This window comes from Heterocephalus glaber, unplaced genomic scaffold (genome assembly GCF_053883595.1).
Source record: "Heterocephalus glaber isolate CG9 unplaced genomic scaffold, H.glaber_assembly_v1.0 deba00001504, whole genome shotgun sequence".
Lineage (NCBI taxonomy): Eukaryota > Metazoa > Chordata > Mammalia > Rodentia > Bathyergidae > Heterocephalus > Heterocephalus glaber.
Genome location: NW_028258324.1, coordinates 4015616 through 4035451, shown reverse-complemented (window position 1 = coordinate 4035451; position 19836 = coordinate 4015616). Strand labels below are relative to the sequence as shown.

General features: G+C 43.7%; 1 protein-coding gene across 5 annotated transcripts in view; it reads right to left on the bottom strand.

Annotated features, from left to right (window-relative positions):
• Positions 1 to 7794: 7794 nt before the first annotated feature.
• The window catches only part of Rbm5 (RNA binding motif protein 5), a 31123-nt gene continuing 19081 nt past the window's right edge, over positions 7795 to 19836 (bottom strand). For 3 of the 5 annotated variants that reach the window (XM_004834073.4, XM_021265181.2, XM_004834075.4), the window contains 16 exons: positions 19577 to 19737; positions 18454 to 18551; positions 17782 to 17869; positions 17521 to 17598; positions 17368 to 17440; positions 16008 to 16087; positions 15546 to 15630; positions 15248 to 15339; positions 12226 to 12387; positions 11671 to 11820; positions 11512 to 11583; positions 10822 to 11001; positions 10330 to 10404; positions 9357 to 9454; positions 9148 to 9277; positions 7795 to 8392 (listed from right to left, as the gene is read on the bottom strand). In XM_004834073.4, the coding sequence (XP_004834130.2) occupies positions 8267 to 8392; positions 9148 to 9277; positions 9357 to 9454; positions 10330 to 10404; positions 10822 to 11001; positions 11512 to 11583; positions 11671 to 11820; positions 12226 to 12387; positions 15248 to 15339; positions 15546 to 15630; positions 16008 to 16087; positions 17368 to 17440; positions 17521 to 17598; positions 17782 to 17869; positions 18454 to 18551; positions 19577 to 19737 (1748 nt within the window). In that variant the 3' untranslated portion in view covers positions 7795 to 8266. The remainder of the gene's footprint in view (positions 8393 to 9147; positions 9278 to 9356; positions 9455 to 10329; positions 10405 to 10821; positions 11002 to 11511; positions 11584 to 11670; positions 11821 to 12225; positions 12388 to 15247; positions 15340 to 15545; positions 15631 to 16007; positions 16088 to 17367; positions 17441 to 17520; positions 17599 to 17781; positions 17870 to 18453; positions 18552 to 19576; positions 19738 to 19836) is intronic. The other 2 variants (XM_004834076.4, XM_087186101.1) reach the window with 1 other exon arrangement.

Genomic DNA, 19836 nt, shown 5'->3' with positions numbered 1-19836 from the left:
TAATCTGTTAGTTTTCCTTCCTCCTGTGGGGAGAAGTTGCATTACTTCCACGAATCATTCTTGAATAGGTTCTGCTCAGCTGGACTAAGGGTGTTATGATGCCCACCTGGAGCTTGGAGCCAGATCAGGGAGCCTGGCCTGGCACAAAGAAGTGGGCAGGGGTCCTGCTCAGGCCTCCTAACTTTTTCTCTTGACTGCTTTTTTTTGGGATACATTTTAGGGTAAAATGGACTCTGGGGCTGAAAAGAGGTCCTGACCTAGCCAGGGCCACAGCCCTGTTTGCTTGTTTCTAGGCTCCAGCGTCTTAGTTCTGGGTTTTAAGCTTTACTAGGGGGTCCCTGGCCCCTAAAAACACTTGTCTTAAGTGTACAGTGCCCCACGGAGGACCTGGGCCCCACCTGAACCCATGTAGGACAGGCACTACCTGAAGCCAATCGCTGTGAGCACACAGTGAGTGCTGCCCCAGCAGCTGCACGGCCAGACTCCTTGGACAAACATTGGTTCACACACGTCCTGGCAGCATGGCTGGCCTGTAGGGAGGGCCTAAGGTTAATCTTCCTGGTGCCTGGCAATGCCCACCTATGCTGGGTATCTTCTGAACTGCTGACTAGCCAATTTGGGAAGTTTCTGACTCTCCAGAGGGAAGATGATGGGGCCAGGCAGGGCTGTCTGGTGCTGGACAAGGAATCCCCACCCCCTGTGCCTGTCAATCTAGATGTATTCAGCTGAGAAAAGGAAGATGAAGATCCCCACTCCACACTGGGTGTAAATGCTCCCACCGCTGGGGCCTCCATTGGAGCTGGAAAGGAGTGAGTTGAGAACGTCACAAGAGAGGTAGGGGCCTGGGGTAGCCTGAGACTCAGAACAGTCACTGTGGGGTCAACTTGATGAAAGACCACTCATCCAGGGCTTCATTCAACCCATTTCTTTGGCCCAATCTCTTATAATCTCTGGTGGGACTATTTGAATGGCTTCCAGGAGTGAATTTGGGTTTTGTTCTCAGGGTAGCTCTATTGTTTTGGGGTTTTTTTTGGTATCAGAGATTGAACTCGGGACCTTGCACTTGCCCAGCAGGTGGCGGTACCACTGAGCTAAATCCCTGGCCCTCAGGTTAGCTCTTTTATTTTATTTATTCATTTTTGGTGATGCTTGGGATTGAACCCAGGAGGACCTTGCAAATGCCACTCTGCCACTGAGCTACATCTCCAGGCATCAAGGTAGCATTTTAAAGAATATCCTGTTTGAAATAACAAACTCACTGAGAGAGAAATTAGGGAAACAACAACTTTCACAATAGTATAAAAAACAAACCAACCTAGGAATCAATCTAATGAAGGATGTAGAAAACCTTTACATTGAAAACTACAGCACACTGAAAGGAGCCAAACACCTTTGCTGGAAGAAAGATAGCTTTTTTTTTTTTTTTTTTTTGCACTGGGGATCAAACTTGGGTCCTTGAAAGATAGCTTCTTTAATAAATGGTGCTGGAAAAAATTGTCTTACCACATGTCGAAGATTAAAACTAGACCCCTTCAGAGGAAATTGAAATAAACCACACACGTTTAAATACCTCATTGTTTCTCTGGTGTAAGAAACTGAAAGTGGAAATAAGGACTGAAATGTATAACAGATATTGGGAAATGGGAAGAAAATGTTCAAATGAGAAGGGGAACAAGGAAAGGGAAAGGGAGAAATGAAGGGACAAGAAAAAAAAGAGAAGGAAAAAGTGGAATTAACACATTTGTGAATAAGGAGAGGAAGAGGAGTTGAATAGAGGGGAGGGGAATGGGAAAAAAAAGAAGCAAGAGACATCATGTACAGGTGTAAATTCCCTAAGATGAGTGTTATCGGTATGTATATTTAAAATGTATCAATAAATGTTTTGCTTTAAAAAAAGTATTGTCTTAAGGTGCACCCATTTAGCTAGAAATGTCTCAAGCTTATCTTTCTTTATGGCAGAGTAGAGTAGTACTCCATTGTATACAAAAACCACATCTTGGGCCCGGATTTAGCTCAGTGGTTCTGCTGCCTGCCTCGCAAGTGGAAGGACCTGAGTTCAATCCCCACGTGTTTAACCATTCATCTGTTGATGGACATTTGGGCTGTTTCTAAGATTTAGGTATTACAAACTGTGCCATTATAAACATGGATGTGCATATATAACTGTGGTATGATGCTTTTAATTCATTTGGGAAGATACCAAGAAGGAGAATAGCTGGGTCCAATGAAACCTCTAGTTTTAGGGTTTGTGGGGGTTTTTTGGTACCAGGGATCGAACTCAGATCCTTGCGCTTTCAAGGCAGGCTGAGGAACCACTGAGCTAAATCCCCGGTCCTAGTTTTAGTTGTTTTGTTTTGTTTTGGTACCAGGATCGAACTTGGGACCTTGCACTTGTGTAGTTTTAGTTTTTTGAGGAATCTCCACACTGATTTCCACAGTGATTGCACCAGTCTACACTCCCAATAGTGGGGAAGGGTCCCTCCCACACACACACCAGCATTTGTTATTGATTTCTTGATAACAGCCACTCTTTTTGGAGTAAGATGGAATCTCAGCATTGTTTTAATTTGCATCTCTCAAATGACCAGTGATGTTGAACATTTTTTTTTTATATATTTATTTGCCTTTCTCCTTCTTCATCTGAGAAGTGTCTGTTCATTTCAGATGTCCATTTTGGGACTGGGTCTTTAAATCTGGGGTGTCTGATTTTTTTGAGTTCTTTACATATTCTAGATATTAGTTCTTTGTCTGAAGAACAGCTGGCAAAATTTTTTTCCCACTCTGTGGATTGTCTCTTCATTCTGTTGGTGGTTTCTTTTGCTATGAAAAAGCTTTTTTTTTTTTTTTTTTTTTTTTTGGTACTGGGGATCTAACTCAGGTTCTTGCACCTGTAGGGCAGGCGGTGGAACCACTGAGCTAAATCCCCAGCCCTGCAAAAGCTTTTTGAGATCCCAGTTGTTGATTCTTTGTGATATTTCCTGTGTGATGGGATTTTGTTCATAAAGTCTTTGCCTACAATAATGTCTTCAGGAGTTCTACCTATTCTATCTCAGCAGATTTAGTGTTTCTGGTTTTATTTTGGTTTTTGGTTTTTTCCTGTTTTTTGGTATGGGGATCGAACTCAGGACCTTGCACTTGCCAGGCAGGCGCAGTGCCACAGAGCTAAATCCCAGGTCCTAGTGTTTGTTTTAATATTTAGATCTTTGATCCATGTTTTTAATTTAGTGCATGGTGAAAGATATGGGTCTAGTTTTAATCTTTGGCATATGGAAAGCCAATTTTTCTAACAACATTTATTAAAGAGGCTTTCTTCCAGTGAAGTTGTTTGGCTCCTTTGTCAAAGATAAGGTGGCTGAGTTTGATCCCTGGTACCAAAAAAAAAAAAAGTCCAAAGATAAGGTGGCTGAGTATGTTTAGAGTTGTTTTTGCATCTTCTAATCTGTTCCACTGATCCTTGGGTCTGTTTTTTTTGCCAGTACCATGCTGATTTTTTCACATTAGTTTTGTAGTATAATTTCAAATCAAGGATTGTGATGCCCTCTGCCTCACCTTTGTTGTCTAGTCTTGCCTGCTTGCTGTGGGTTCCTCCATCAGCAGAGTTCACTCACAGCTCAGCCTGTTGCTGTTGTCTTTTGGTGGTACTAGGTATTGAACCCAAGGCCTTCACACTGAGCTACATCCCCAACCCTTTTTAAAATTTTTGAGATGAGGTTTTGCTAAGTCACTAAATTACCCAGGGTGGTCTTGAACTTTCAGTTCTTCTGTTCCAGCCTTCCAGAGGGCTGAGATTATGGGCCTGAGTCACCATGGCTATCTCAGCAGCCTGGGGCAGAGCAGAACCCACTTCCTCAGACTCCTCTGCACAGCTCCCCATTTTCCCTTTCTCCTGCCCTCTTACCATCCTCCCACCCCTTGTAGCTGCTGCAGACTTCTCCCAGCATCCTCTAGGCCTTGCTCTGTTTTTTCTCCCCCAGGTTGCAGCGCATTGGTGTTGGAGCCTGACCTTGTCCCTGTGTGTGTGTGGGGGGGATCTATCTCCACGGAGCCCTTAGGACCCCAGGTGAGAATTCACCTGCAGCAGCCCAACTCAGTAATATCCAGCAACTGCTTGAGCTTTCAGTCTCCTCTTACAGCTGGATGAAAGCTGTGCTTGGACTACGCAGGATTAGAAGGACTGTCCCTGGTTTGTGCCTCCTGCTGGAAAGCTCCTTCAGGCTAGGTGTGTCCCACTCTGATAGAGTTCTGATCTTAACCTGAAAGGAAGGTTTGGGTGAGGGCCTGTGGGCATCCTCTGTGCCCACCTGGGAACCCTGGACAAGCTTGCCTCCCATCCCCAGAGACTGTAGAGACAGAAGCTGCAACTCTGATGTGGGCTGTAAGAAGCATTTCTGCAAGAGTCAGTAATCACACAGATGGGTGAAGGGAGCTCTTTTTGTGCACAAAGCTACCCTGGCCAGTGTCTAACAGCTGGGTGCTATGGGGACAACCTCGTTTTTTGGCCAGTGAGGATCGCTGGTGGAGAGGGTAGAAGCTTAACATCTTGCCTTGGCATCTGCTTGGCTCCAGACACACTCAAGACTCAAGTTCTAGTCAGGTCTTCCTGAAACTCAGACTGGAAGAGGTGTTGGGAACCTCTGGTCCCTCAGGATTCGGTGGAACACCCTCCCACTACCACACAGAAACAGGACTGGCTGGCTGATGAAGTGCTGCCACCTGGTGGCCACGAGTAGTATGGTCCTGTCCTCCCAGGTCCTATCCCTGGGCAATCTTCCCCCACACCCCACCTGTCCCTGAGGGCATTCATCCCACAGGAATTAAGAGTGGCTGGGCTCCAGGCGCCCTTGAGACCTCCAGCCAGACTATGCATGCCTGGGGAGCTTAGCTCAGGCCTGGCTGCTCATCTGGACTTTAAAACTTGTTTGATGCACAGCCATGACAGCTGCTCCTGGACAGCCCTCAAAGCCCTGCATATTGTAACAGTTGTCCCAGCCAAGGGGAGTCTGGGCTTGGGAAACCTGGAGGCTCATTGTAGGTCAGCAAAAGCTCCTTCCGAATTTGGGATTTAAGTTTCTCTGACCAGGAAGTTTTCATGCTTTCAGGACCCCTACATCAGGACAATTAGGAGAGCAGTGGCTCTGTGGGCAGACTGTATGCATCTTTGGGGTTTTGGCCAAAGCCAATCTTATCCTGTTGGGCCAGTGGGAGGACACCTGTACCCTTCGGTCTTCAGCCTCACATGCTCAGGGGTGAGAGCCATTCAGCAGCAGCAGGACTCCCAAATATGTTCCTGCACGGTGTCTGAGCACCAAGATATAGCCACCTGGGCCATCAACTCAGCTGCAGGGTGATGGCTGTAGTGAACCAGCTAGGTAGGCCGAGGGCACGTGGCTATGGAAGAACAGCCTCTCTGAAAGCCAGAGGGGGCCTCTAGCTTCTCTGAGGAGCTGGCTCAGACCCTAGCTTTTGTCATAACAAAGGGCATGTTCTTACTGACAGCAGAGGCTATAATGTGGTACAGCCTGCATGGGAGCACCTGGCACAGCTCAGGAAAAAGGCACCAAACAGCAAGGAAGGGTTCAAGTGCCCTTGTTGGCTAGGAATGGCTGCTCTTGGGAAAATGTGTCCACCTAGCCTTTGATGCATGGGAGCACATTAAGAACTTCTCAGATCCCATTATGTCTGTCTTCACCTGACAAGCTATCCCCACTGCCTCAGATGTGGCTCACTGGGCTGCCTGTGACTGCTGTCAGAAGCCCTGGCATCTCTTAGTGGCATCTAGAGGTAGGGCTAATCTGTCCCCAGGGTTACCAACCCTGGTGGAGACTTGTCTGAGAGATACATTCTCTGCTCCAGATTTGGTAATTTGAACATCATTTGAGGTCCTCAAGCTTTACTTTGTGGCTTGGGGTTTCCACATTTGCCTCTACCTTTCCCTAGCAAAGCTGATAGGTTCAACCTCACCAAGGCACAACCTAGCTGCAAGGGAGGAACCTGTCCCTTGAAAGCTCCTCCTATTTTCTATTTTAATTGTGTCAGGGCCAGGCCTACCTAAAAGTAAGAAAATGTAGGGCTGGGGATTTAGCTCAGTGGTTTCGCTGCCTGCTGCGCAAGTACAAGGACCTGAGTTCGATCCCCGGTACCAAAAAAAAAAAAGAAAAGAAAATATAACCATCCATGAAAGCTGCAATCTGTTCTAGTTATAAGAAAAGACCACATTTTTTTTTTTTTTGTACCAGGGATCGAACTCAGGTCCTTGCACTTGTGCAGCAGGCGGCAAAACCACTGAGCTAAACCCCCGGCCCAAGACCACATTTTTTGACGATATGCCACATCCATGGAGCTCAAGCAGTTTGGCCAGACTGGCAGTGCTAAGTATCTGTCATGTCACCTGGTCTGGCACACTTCCTGTATTTGTCAACCATTGGTCTGGGCAGACATCACACAGAATGGAAAACTGCAAGGTCCTAGAGTTGGGGGCAAAACCTGACAATATTACAATAGTCTTTTCAGCAGCTAACATAGAAAGTGGAGTGCCAGGGTGAGGGATAGCTCTCTTGGCTCCTCTATCCCAGGGGAGGGTGGACCAGGAATTATTTGACTCTGGCCAAAAGCAGGGAGGATCCACCCAGCAGCACAGTAACACACCCATACTTTGCATGCCTGAAATAACCTGGTCTTTAGGTGGAAAAGCTCACTTGCTATGATTGCAGTTTTATGATTTTTTTTTTTTTTGGTACCAGGGATTGAACTCGGGACCTTGCGCTTTCGAGGCAGGCTGTGGAACTACTGAGCTAAATCCCCAGCCCATGATGATTGCAGTTTTAAAACATGTTGAACTTTTTTTTGGCTTTTTGAGACAAGATCTTGCTATGTAGTTCAGGCTGGCCTTGAGCTCACTAAGTAGCCTAGGCTGGGGATCCTCCTGCCTCAGGCTCCCAAATGCTGGGATTACAGGCATGGACGACTATGCCCACCTACACGTTAAACTCCTGAATTAAAAAATTTGAATATGAGACCAGGCATGATGTTACATGCCCATAATACCAGTATTTTGGGAGGATGAGGAAGGAGAATCACAAGTTTGAGCCCAGCCCAGCCTGGACAATTTAGCAATTTAAGACTCTGTATCAAAATAACTAAAAAAAGGGCTCAGTGCAAAGGCCCTGGTCAATACTAGAGGGAAAAAAATCTGAACATGATGTTGGGAATGTAGCTCAGGGAAAGCACATTTATTTGCCTAGCAAGTCCAAGGCTCTGGGTCTGATGCCCAGCACCGCCCCCGCAACATATACAAACAAAGCTGGGTGTGGTGTTGCATACCTGTGATCCCAATACTTGGGAGGCTGAGGCAGGAAGATTGCCACAAGATCAAGGCTAGCCTGGGATACATAGTGAGTTCAAGGCCAGCCTGAGGGACATAGCGTGATCCTGTCTCAAAAAATTAAAAATTGAAATAAAACAATACAAACAAAAATCCCCAGGGCTGGGATTTAGCTCAGTGGCACCTCGCCTGGCTCACAAGCGCAATCCTGAGTTTGATCCCTGGTACCAAAAGAAAAAAAAAAATCCCCCCAAAACTGAACATGAATATGGGGGCAAAGAAACAAGCATAAAATACTACATGTAAAAAACCAACAGACTGGGGCCGGGGATTTAGCTCAGTGGTCCCACCGCCTGCCTTGCAAGCACAAGGTCCCAAGTTCAATCCCCGGCACCAAAGGGAAAAAAAACCCAACAGACTAATGGCTTAGACATGCTTTACCTACTCACCTAAGAATAAACACACAGGACCACCATTTTTCAAGGTATTTCTTTTGTAAAGGAGCCAGATTTGGCAACTAGACTGAAAATCTTCCAAAATTCTGTACAAATGTGTAATATACAAATATACACAAGGCTTTTGCCAAGGAAAGTCATCACGATGACAAATAACAGAGGTGGCTTTGGTGTCACCACCTAGGACACCTCAAATCCCCAGGAAGGAGAAGCTACAACATAGACTACACATGTAAAATGTATTACATTACACTATGTACACCGCAGTATAAAAAGTCCACCACCCTCTGTGGTCTGTTCACAAGCCCTCAGGCAGGAAGGAAGGCCGTTCAACAGACAGCCCATATCAGGGAGCTCCTATATGGTGGGAAGGAGAACCTTGCATCCTAAAAACTGTTAATAGCACAAGGCATGCCTTTCTTGAGCCAGAAGGTAAGAGCGCATCTAGGACATGATCCACTTCTTATGCTCCTGGTCATCTTTCTCTGTCTCACTCCATCTCAGTAAACCGAGCAAACATGGCTTTCCGAACAGCATCTTTGTAGGAATCGGCACCTGACAACCCGTATGCACTGCCTTTGGCTCCGAGGCCAGCTCCTTTCAGCCGGACTTGGGCCTGGAAAACCAAAAAAACTGTCGGCATTCGGCAAGTAGGGTGTGGACTGTTCCCACCTCTCATTCAACTTATTTCTTGCTGAGCAGGACCACCCACAGGAAACAGCAAGTTTCATATGAAGACAAGTTTTCTATGCTGGAGATCTGCAGTAGGTTTAAGGCCAGGAGCAATAAAATGGGCTAAGACAGTCAGGTGAACCCACATCCTCCATTCCTCAGTGTCTGCTCAGCAAGCATCCATGTGTGATAAGGGCCCTAAAATATTTCACAGAAGCCTGGGGAAAACCTGGGTGAGGCCTAGTAATTACAGGCACAAATTACAGCAGAATGGATGACATCAGCAGAACTCACATACACAAATACTGATCTCAGCCATGCCACCAGGACAGAGTGGGCTAACTCAATCTGGGCTAACCAATTTAAGAGTTTCTTCTTATAGATGAAAACCACTAAATTTTAATTTTTTAAGTACACAAGGAGGGTGAAATAAGGGAGGGCCACAGGGAAGAATCAGCAATAGCTGTGATGAAGGCTTGGGGATTCAGCTGTGGTACTGCACTTGCCTAGCAAGAAAAAGGCTCTGGGTTTGGTCCTCAGAATCCCCCCACCAAAAAAAAGTCCATTCAGTGATGATGAGATGACCAGCATCTTTATGTTAAGATATGGCTGCTACTGGATTTCAAACCCTCTGGGCATTCATCTCATCCTTCCACAAGCCTGTTAAACCTGGGCATGATGCCCAGCCCTACTGCTTACCTCAATGGGAGCTGTGATACCTTGACACTTTCTTCCCAAGCCTGAGCCTTCCCGCCAGCCCATGGCTTGCAGCATCTTGTTACCGATGTTACTGTGGTCAATGCCATCTTTGGTAGGCTGCTCGTAATTCCTGCCAGTGGCAAACACACAGTTACTTAAAACAGCCAGAGCCCCAGCTAATGAACTGGAAAATGGTGCACATCACATACACAGTGCCGGCATCAAACTGCTTCTTGCGCTTGGGCTCTGGAGGTTCTGGAATGCCATACTTCTCTCGTCTTTCTGCAGCTCTATCTCGGTATTTCATCTGTGTGGGAGAAAAAAAATATTGTCAAAAACATTCATACTTTGATCTGTAAGTCTACTGCACCTGGACTTCAAGACTTTCACTCCAAGTTTTTTTGTTTTTTTTTGTTTTGTACCAGGGATCGAACTCGGATCCTTCTGCTTGCAAGGCAGGCAGCGGAACCACTGAGCTAAGTCCCCGGCCCAACTCCAAGTATTTTTTAATCTAAAGCTTGTTTTTTTGGTACCAGGGATCAAACTCAGGACCTTGCGCTTGTACCACTGAGCTCAATTCCTGGCCCTAGAGCTTGGTTTTTTAGTTTGGTCTTTTTTTTTGGTAATAGGGATTGAACCCAGGGCTTTCACACCGGGCTACATGCCTAGCTCTTTTTTATTTTGAGACAGGATCTAAGTTCCTAAATTGACCAGGCTGGGCGTGAATTTGCATTCCTTTGCCTCAGCCTTCCAGACTGCTAGGATTACAGGCTTATGCCACCACTCCTGGGGCATTTGGAAAGCTTGAGGGTATAGTTATGGTCTTGTGCACCCTCCTAAAGGAAGAGCATGGAACTCACAAAACATATAAAGCCTGGGTGCACCTACATGAACTTCAAGGGCTAGGTGATAAATCCTTTTAACTTTTCTAAGCAACCTGAAATTAAAGGCTACACATAAAAGCTAAAGCCAAGCTGAGCATAATGTTGTATGCCTATATCCCCAGCCACTCAGGAGGCTTAGGTAGGAGGACTGCTTGAACCTGGGAGTTCAGAACCTACTTGGGTACCACAATGAGACCCTGTCTCAGAACAAGCAAAAACAAATCAAAATGAAACAAAAACTACTAAAGGCAGATAATCCTAAAATGGTTTTCCTAGTGGCACATTGCTTCCCATTCACCTCTCTCTCCCTCAGCTCCAAGGCTTCCAGCTCCTGCTCGCTCAGCCTGGATCGTCGGTATATGTCCATGTTTTGCTATATAAGAGATTGTTTTACAGTTAGAGTTCAGACCACACTAATGTGAAAAGTCATAAGTCATAACATTATCACATATATATATATATATATATATATATATATATATATTTTGGTACTGGGGATCAAACTTGGGACCTTGCACTTGCGAGGCAGGTGGCAGAACCACTAAGCTAAATCCCCAGCCCACTATCTATTATATTTTAAGAGCCAAAGCCCAATTCATGTAGCATCAAAACCAGAGCCTGGGGTATGTGGAGCAGTACTGCTCCTCTCCACACTCTATACCCTGGAACATTCCTACAAGGCAACCACCACCAACAGGTATTTACTGAACTTGCAACATGATCAGGACATTCCCATCATCTTACTGTCTTCCTTCCCCACCTCCAACCAGCTCAAGAGAAGCAAGGCAACCTTGTGTAAGTCAGAGAGCTGCTGGTGCCTGATCAGGGCATCTCTGTTTGGGAACTGGCGACGGCAGAGCAGACAGGCCATCTTCTTCCAGTCAGCAAGCTTCTCTTCTTCACTCTCAAGTCTCTCTACCAGATCTTCTTCATTGTCACTGTCACCACTATATGCAGCAACCAGACCTCTCTGGGGACAAAAGAAGGATGGGTTATTGGAAATGCACAACAAAAATAACAACAGCTATGTACCTGAGTAAAGTAATGCCTCATCTATAACGTGGGAGAATCCTGATTACCTTGTATCATTTTTTCGTAATGACTCACATTAAAAAACCCAGTTACAACAACAGATCAGAGTAATGGCCCAGTGGGACCAGTATCTACCAAGAAGAATACGTTTTTTTCCTGTGTTAATTCTCTTTTTCCAGACCATTAAAATTTCTATTTACAGTTGCAACAAAACTCAATTAACTGAGATTAAGAATTCAGGCTTCATTCACTGCTCCATCACACCTGCTTTCAGATATAGAAAACAAATTCCTGAATATGGATTTTATGTGTAGAAACTGCTTCAAATACCCATCAACAGAGACCACATCCAGTTTTAAGTAGAAATCACATTAGCCAAGATGTAATTGAGATTCTAAGTGAAACAAACCACAGACACAATCTTTAAAACATGGTGGTACTTCCTTACTTTGAGGGGATTCTCCTCATCTCCATTTCGCACCAGTTCTGGGATGAGCTGCTGCCTTTCTGCTAAGGCTCCCTGGAAAGCAAAATAGCCATAAATAAGCCTCTAGTTTTACATAGGCTTCCATTATGAATTGTGGCTGGTCCTCCTACTATTTGTTACCTTTTTCTCAAAGAGAGCAAAGCCAGCATCTGCTGCAGCAGATTCTCTCCTTTCCTCTTCCCTCAATGAATTGACAGGTTGAAAGCTGTTTTTAAAATTTTCTTTCTGCTTGTTTAAACTCTTAGCCCAGCGTTCCATGTCTTTGGCGATCTAATAACAAACAACAAACACCACCCCAAAACATTTAGTTTCCTGTCCATTGGCAACGAGCTATTAAGGATCTTATCTCAACCACATGGCCTATAACAAACCCCCTTTTACTCTTCTACCTACAATATTTCCACAGATGCTATCACGTACAACCTACAAATATTTCTTAAAAGCCTGTACACATCCAGCACCACCACCCCCATGAAATTCAAGGCCTTGCATAAGCTAGGCAAGCTGCAACCCTAGCTAAACCCTCAGCCCAGTTTTTAAGAATCTAAATAAAGAAAAAAAAAGAATTTAAATAAAGCTGACATAAATGCTGCAAGCAAAAAATGAAGAATTAAGCCTTTCAATACTCCAAAAAGGAAATTATAGGTTCCCTGGCTGGCTCCTACTACTCTTTACCTGCTGAGCTGTTTTGCTCTTGGGTTTTTCCTTCTTTTCTTTCCCCTCTTTTGCAGGAGGCAGGCCCGTCTGCTGGTGGGAACTGGACTCTGCAGCTGGCACATAGGTCTCCTTCTCTCCATCCCAATAAAGATACTGCTGTGTTAAGGAATTATAGTAGTACTAGAAGAAGAAAATAAAATTAATGTAGATTTTCTCCTTTTTGTTTTGTTTTCCCAGTTCTGAGGCTTGAACCCAGGGCCTTCACACTGAACTACATTTCCAAGCTCCCTTTAAAAAATTTTTTTATCTTGGTGCTGGGGATCAAACTCAGGACCTTGTTGCTTTTGAGGCAGGTGCTGGAACCACTGAGCTAAATCCCCGGCCTCCTTTTTTAAATTTCGAGACAGAGTCTCAAGTCACTAGATACTTGCTGACGGTTGCCTTTTAGAACTTTTCAGGGTATAAACTAGAGAGGAGCAGTACATCTCCACACACCCTAGGCTCTGATTTTAATGCCATTTGTAATCCTAACACAGACTCCCAGAGTGCTGAGATTACAGACACACACCATTATACCTACCAAACTTCTTTTTATGCCAGTGCTGAGGACTGAACCCCAGGGCTTTGAACATGCTAGGGAAAAGCTCTACCACTGAGCTGTACCTTAAGCAAATTTTAAAAAGCCTAAGTAAAATTTTTAAAAGTAGGTCAAAATTATTTTTTGTTAAAAAAGTTAAAACAAGGGCCAGGGATTTAGCTCAGTGGTTCTGCTGCCTGCCTCACAAGCGCAAGGGCATTAGTTCGATCCCTGGTACCAAAAAAAAAAAAAAAAAAGTTAAACATACAAATATAAAATATTGCTTGGGTTTTTTTGTTTGTTTTTTTTGGTACTGGGGATCGAACTCAGGTCCTTGAACTTGCGCAGCAGGCGGCAAAACCACTGAGCTAAATCTCCAGCACACAAATACAAAATATTAGTGAGGTTTCCTGCCCAGAAAGAACCCTCAGTATACCCTGGTATGTCTAAGGATGATGAACCAGCTAGAAAAGAAGTGTGAAACTTCTAGGGTCAAAATAAAAATTGGAGCTGGGCATGGTGGCACATGCCTATAATCCCAGCACTCAGGAGGCTGAGGCAGGAGGATTGCCATGAGTTTGAGGCTAGCCTGGGCTACTTAGTGAGTTCAGGACCAGCCTGAACTATATAGTGAAACCCTGTCTCAAAAAAACAAAACAAAAAAACAAAGTAAAAATTGGTTCTTTTCCAAGAATCTGGCTATCATTAATTTAATAGCAGGGCCTACCTAGAGGGGACCCAAAGAATACTGTGTGTCACTTCTTCCCACAGGCGGTTCATATAAACCAAGTAGGTAGGCCAGAGTAGGTGGACATATCAGACATACATCCTCCATGACAACCAGTTAACAGCTCACCATTAGGTTCATTCATATGGAAGGAACTCTAGGCAATCAAGAGGGCTGTGAACACTTGCAAGGGACTCTGGAAGGAGGTTTTGCTAAAGGAACCCAAGCTCAACAGGTGACACTTTTCCTCCTCTTCTCTTTACTCCTGTCATTTAACTGCTCAACAGGGACCTGGAATGAGTTATCTTAATTTTCTTCCAGGCAAAGTGGTGTAAGACACAGAAGTAACAACCTTTATGACCACACTAAAAAAACTGCCACCTGGGGCTGGGGATTTAGCTCAGTGGTTTCGCCGCCTGCTGAGCAAGCGCAAGGACCCAATTTCAATCCCGAGTACCAAAAAAACCCCCCAAAAACCAAAAAGAACAGAGAAGTGGAAGAAATGCAAAGGCCAGGCCTGCTCAAGCAGGTCACACATAGCTTTACACTTTCCTCTCTCAGAAACCACAAGTTCCTGTTATACTCTATATACATAGCTCCTGGTCATAAACAGTTATTTATGGAGTGTTAAAAATTGCTTTTCCTCTTTAAAAAATTATATACACCACTAAAAATAAAGTATCACTCCACAGATTTGCTAAATTCTACCCTCAAGAATACATGGGTATGTTAAGTAAAAGACACTGGACACAAGAGGTCACATGAAATATCCAGAATAGGTAAATCCACAGAGACAAAAAGTAGGTTAGTGGTTACTTGGGAGAAGAGGAAATGGGGAGTGATTAGAAATGGGTATAGGGTTCCTTCTTGGTGTAATGAAAATGTTCTGAAATTAGCTAGGGATGGCAGTTGCATAACATTGTGACTATAATAAGAACCACTGCATAATACACTATAAATGGTAAAATGGTGCATTTTATCTTAATAGAAAGAAAATGCATTTTAAAACTTCTAGTCAGAGCTTTACACAAAACTTGGCAATATTGCCTCTGATAAAGAATATCAGAACAGTGGTTACTGAAGTGTGAGGGTGCTGACTAGAAAGAGGTATGAAGAGCCTTCCAGGTATGCTGGGAATGTTCTGAGTGATGGTACGTATATGAATGTGCATGCATCTAAACATTCAAAGAACTGTAAACCTCAACCTTGTGCATTTTTCTATATGTACATTACACCTCAGAACTTTTTTTTGAGATGGCATCTTGCTGTACTGGCTAGGCTGGCCTTAAATTTGTGACCATCCTGCCTCACCCTCCCCAGTAGCCAGTATTGCAGATGTGTGCAACTACGCCCAGCTACCTCAAAACATTTAGCTTTAAAGTTAAAATCCAAAGGCAGGAATGGGAGCCTGTAATCCCAGAACTAGAGGGATGTAGCTTAGTATGAAGGCCCTGGGTTCAATCTCAAGTACCGTGCTGCCAACAAAACAAAACAAAACAAACACCCAAAATAAATAAAAATTACATCTTGGTGGCTAAAACTCATCCAGAGGATATGGATACAGCTCAGTGGTAAAGTCTGATCTCCAGCACCATTACACCCAAATAATAGTAAAATAAAACTTACTTGGGTCACATACTCCTTTGCAGGGAATTATTTTATCTCATGACTCATAAATGTACTAAGCAAAACTAAGATCCTCCTAGTGAAATTGAGGAGAAAAATATCACTCTTACTTGTGAGTTGGGGTCATAATAGAGCCCTGTTGTTGGATCATAATAATATCCTGAAGATTCATCATACTGGTAAGTGGATGTGTCTGGTACCGCTGCAAAAACAAAATCCAGCACAGTCATTCCAGGTAAGAAAATGTCTTTTTTAATTCTAAGTCAATGAGACACAGCAGTCCTTAATGTTTTTTCTCTTACATCCCAAGTGTCCCTTTGTCATCCATAGCGGAAGAGGAACTTTTATTAAACAAAAGCAGCAACTAGGACCTTCTAACTGTCAATAGCCCCATAAGGTTTGGCTTACCATATTTGGTACCAGGAACTACACCAGTGGGGGAAGCAGCTGGGGCCTGTGTACTTGTGCTAGTGCTAGGCTGTGCTTCCTCAGTCTGGAAAGAACAGCAGCTTCAATATAATTTTGTAAAGCCTTTTAAGAAAACTAAATCACTGCAATTATCCAGGAGGAAAGGATACCCTAACAGACACACCACAGCAAGGATTCAAAGCAATCCTTCAGCAAAAGACATGCCGACAACTTTCTAAAGATCAAGTTGAAGCATGCACAAAGTGTAAATATATCCCACTTGTAATTTTATATTGGAAATATAAGCACCGACACATAGTAAAATTTTATTATCTAATACTATGAAAGAGAAATAGGTTGGAAAGTATGTTATTCAACCCTAGTTTATACAGCAGGAAAGGACAGTATTTGTACAGCAACATAAAATTTCCCCAACAATCACAAATAAGAGGACAGAATTACCGGAGAGCCAGGTGGATTGGAGGTCTGATTATACAGCTGGGGACTCTGGGACACTACAGCTGCTGAGGTGGTGGTCACTGCTGAGCAGATGATAAACACAGGGGTTAGGCAGAGTTAAGGCACTGGACTTCAAGACATGTGTAATGCTCGATTTAGGTGTTTTTTTTTTGCAGTACCTAGATCTGAACCCTGTGCCTTATACTGCTAGACAAGCAAGTCTACCACTGAGCTACATCCCCAGGCTTTTAAAAAAATTATTTTGAGACAGGGTCTTGTTAAATTGCCCGTATGACCTTAAATTTGCATCCTGCCTCAGCCTCCAGAGTAACTGGGGATTACAGGTGTGTGCCAAAATACTGGGTTTCATTTTCTTATAATCCTACTAGAACGTGATACACAAAATTAAGAATTCAGTATGATGGCCAAAAGGAAAAAAAAATCCCTATCTGCTCTAGGTTAAGGAAAGGTTCACCATGCCTCCCTCGAAAGTGTAAGGTCCTGAGTTTGATCCCCAGTATGGGGGGTGGTGGTGGTGGTTTGATTATAAGTTTTATAATTCTGGAACAAAAACTAAAGGAGGGGGCCAGGGATTTAGCTCAGTGGTTCCGCCGCCTGCTTCAAAAGCGGAAGGTCCCGGGTTTGATCCTTGGTACCAAAACAAAACAAAACACTAAAGGAAAGTCTTATTAGAGTAAATCTGACAAAATGAGTCATACACCTTTGACACAAATATACAATGTATATTGCTCTGCCCTTCCTAGCAGTCTTCTCCACATCATCATTGCTCTTTTTCTTGGCTCCAGACATCCTGGGTTCTGACTGAGCATTGTACTACCCTACACTATCACACTGTACAGTAAGCACATAGCAGCACAACCATGACAATGCCTGGCAGACACATAAGCTACTTCCATGATTTGTTTCCACCTACGAATGTTTGCAATGAAAGGTCCATTGCTATCTGTGAAAGTTCACACCTTGAATGTGTTTAGGTCACGGACTTACTATATTATTATGACCCTTCTGATTGATGTTTATCATGTCTCTGAGGCCACATTCTTTGCTCTCTGAACTTATATGGACACTAACAACATGTAATAACCAGGCAGGCAAAGAAAGAACTGAATTCCAAAAATAAAACACATCATGAGATGGTCTCTTAGAAGTTATATTGGTTCTTGGTGTATACAAACAACCCTAACCCTCCCAGAACCTTGGGCAGATGGTGATATCCTTGAATGTGTCCCCCATATTCTTTCAGGGATATAGACTTATAACTTTGGGTCTAGTTAAGACTCTAGACATAATCCTCAACAACAGTTGCTTAAACAAAAAGTAAAAAGGAGATGACATTTACTACCTGATACAGACGATACATCAGATTCCAATCCTCCAGCTTGTTGCTGATAAAACTGCTGGTAATCCTGTGAGTACTGAAGAAAATTCCATTAAAGCTATTATTCTTACACACATTTTTCAATCTTCAAGTTGAATGCTAGTCAAACAGACCTACCTGTGCATACTGCGCATAACCATCTTGGCCTGGCTGTAAGTAACTGTAGTCAACACTGCCTCCTTCACCACTTTGAGACTACAAAATGTCAAAAGAAAAGGAAGCAAAGACAAACTTAGTGCATATCAAGTAAAGAAGCTAGGAAGTACTCCCTATAAATGTCCTTGGAGATTTCTAATACAAGTACCGCAGAAAAGGTCATTGCTGTGAATTTGGTAACCACAACTATACTACCTTGAGCAAAAAGAACCTGTCTCTTACCTGGGTAGACGACCACTGAGCAGCAGCAATGGCTGTACTAGCCACAGAGAAGGCGCTGACACGGTTGCCATCTGGGAGGACCAAGTCTCTGAAAGCAAACATCCCAATCATGTAATTGCACACCACTCAATATGCCCCCAAGTGGAGCCCCACACTGACAAGGGAGCAGCAATGATAGCCTTGTCAGGAGGTTTCACATGCCAGCAAAGGCCAAATTCACAGGGGAAGATGTATTTATGGTAAAGTGGCTCTGTAATATCACTGCTCTATTTTGTAACTACCATATAACAAGGCACCTGTTGGACGAGCGATGATACATTAGGAAAGGGAAATTTAGAGCTAGACCAAAGTACTATAGACATGAAGCTATTAGTGTGCCGTTCTGGAAAAATGAGATTATTTCTGAACATGTTTGCACTATACTGCTGCAGTTCCCACAGAACATGCTTTCAACTCATCTGCCATACTTTCCTTTGTCCTGCTCTGAAACCACTTCTGCTATCAACTGGTTATAGAAGAAAGGAGAGAATAAGTTCTAAGAGAAGACAATCCTCTTTTTGGCCTTGAACTAGGGAGGAGGGCATTTCTTTGTTAAGAGCAGTGACTGTCAAAGCACTGCCGGACAAATGTGCAGTTGCAGCAGTTTGAAACAAGGATAATGAAGTCACTCACTTTCTAGCACTTTTTGCAAAATCAACCCCAATAGTTTTCCCATCAATTTTCAAAGGAGGATGGAGACTCTGTAATATCTGAAGCAGCTGAGACGCATCCTAAAAGAAAACATGAAGAAAACCAAATGTGTCATGCAATAAAAAATTTCTCCCTAGTCATTCAAGAAATACAGCTATTTTTTAAAAAAGCTGTGATTCCTCATTGTATTTGCATATATGAAACCTTGACAAAAGAAATACTTCCAGGATGTGAAGGAATCCAGTATTATTAAAAGAATAAGCCAGGTGTGATGGTGCATGCCTGTAATCCCGGCACACTAGCAGGCTGAGGCAGGAGGATACCAAGTTTGAGCACAGCTTGGGCAACTTAAGTGATTTAGCGAGACCATTTCAAAAATTAAAAGTAAATTTATGCAAAGCCCCAGTACCACACACACAGGCATACAGGCACACAGGCACGCATGCGCACGCGCACACGGACACACACACACACACACACACACACACACACACACACACACCCGCAAACAAACAATGTAAAACAAAGCATGAAGGACTACAGTGTGGCTCAAACTTCAGTTTTGCCAGTTCTCTAGAACTGTTAGTACTCATCAAAGAAATTAGTATCATAAGCTGGGTATGGTGATGGAAACCTATTGTCCCAGAAGCACTTGAGATGTTGAGGTAGGGGCAAGAGGAGTTTGAGGCCAGCCTGAGCTATACAGCAAGTTCGAGGCTAGCCTGGACTGCATAGCAAAATTGTCTCAACACCATTCACCCAACCAAAAAATCAGTCTTGTAATTTAGCACTGCAATATATCATTACCTTGAACCTTGGGCTCCAGAAGCCTCATACAAAATATCAAAACAGGATGAACCACATTTACCAAAAATTGGTTTTTTTTGGTACCGGGGATCGAACTCGGGTCCTTGCACTTGCAAGGCAGGCAGCGGAACCACTGAGCTAAATCCTCGGCCCAAAAATTGTTTTTTATTTTGTTGTTGTTTGGTGCTAGTGATCGAACCCAGGCCCTCACACATGTAAGCATGCCCTCCACCACTGAGCTCAACCTCCCCAGCCCCATGCTGTTTCTTTAAAAGGAAAGATTCAATGAGAACATCACCATTGCAGAAGACAACTGCACAAATGCGAAGCCTCTGTTCTGCTGGGTTTGCTTGTCTTTTATGAGACGAATATTATTGACAGCTAAGGATGCGTAGGGAGATAGTGCTGTCATTATGGAATCCACTACAGTATGTGGAGCTATGTTCCGAAGAATGATTGCTGCAGAGGGAAGAGACAAATGACATAAACATGCATTCCTACCACCAATGCTTTATAAGATGAGATTAAAAACAAACAAAAAAACAATTCTGAGAAGTT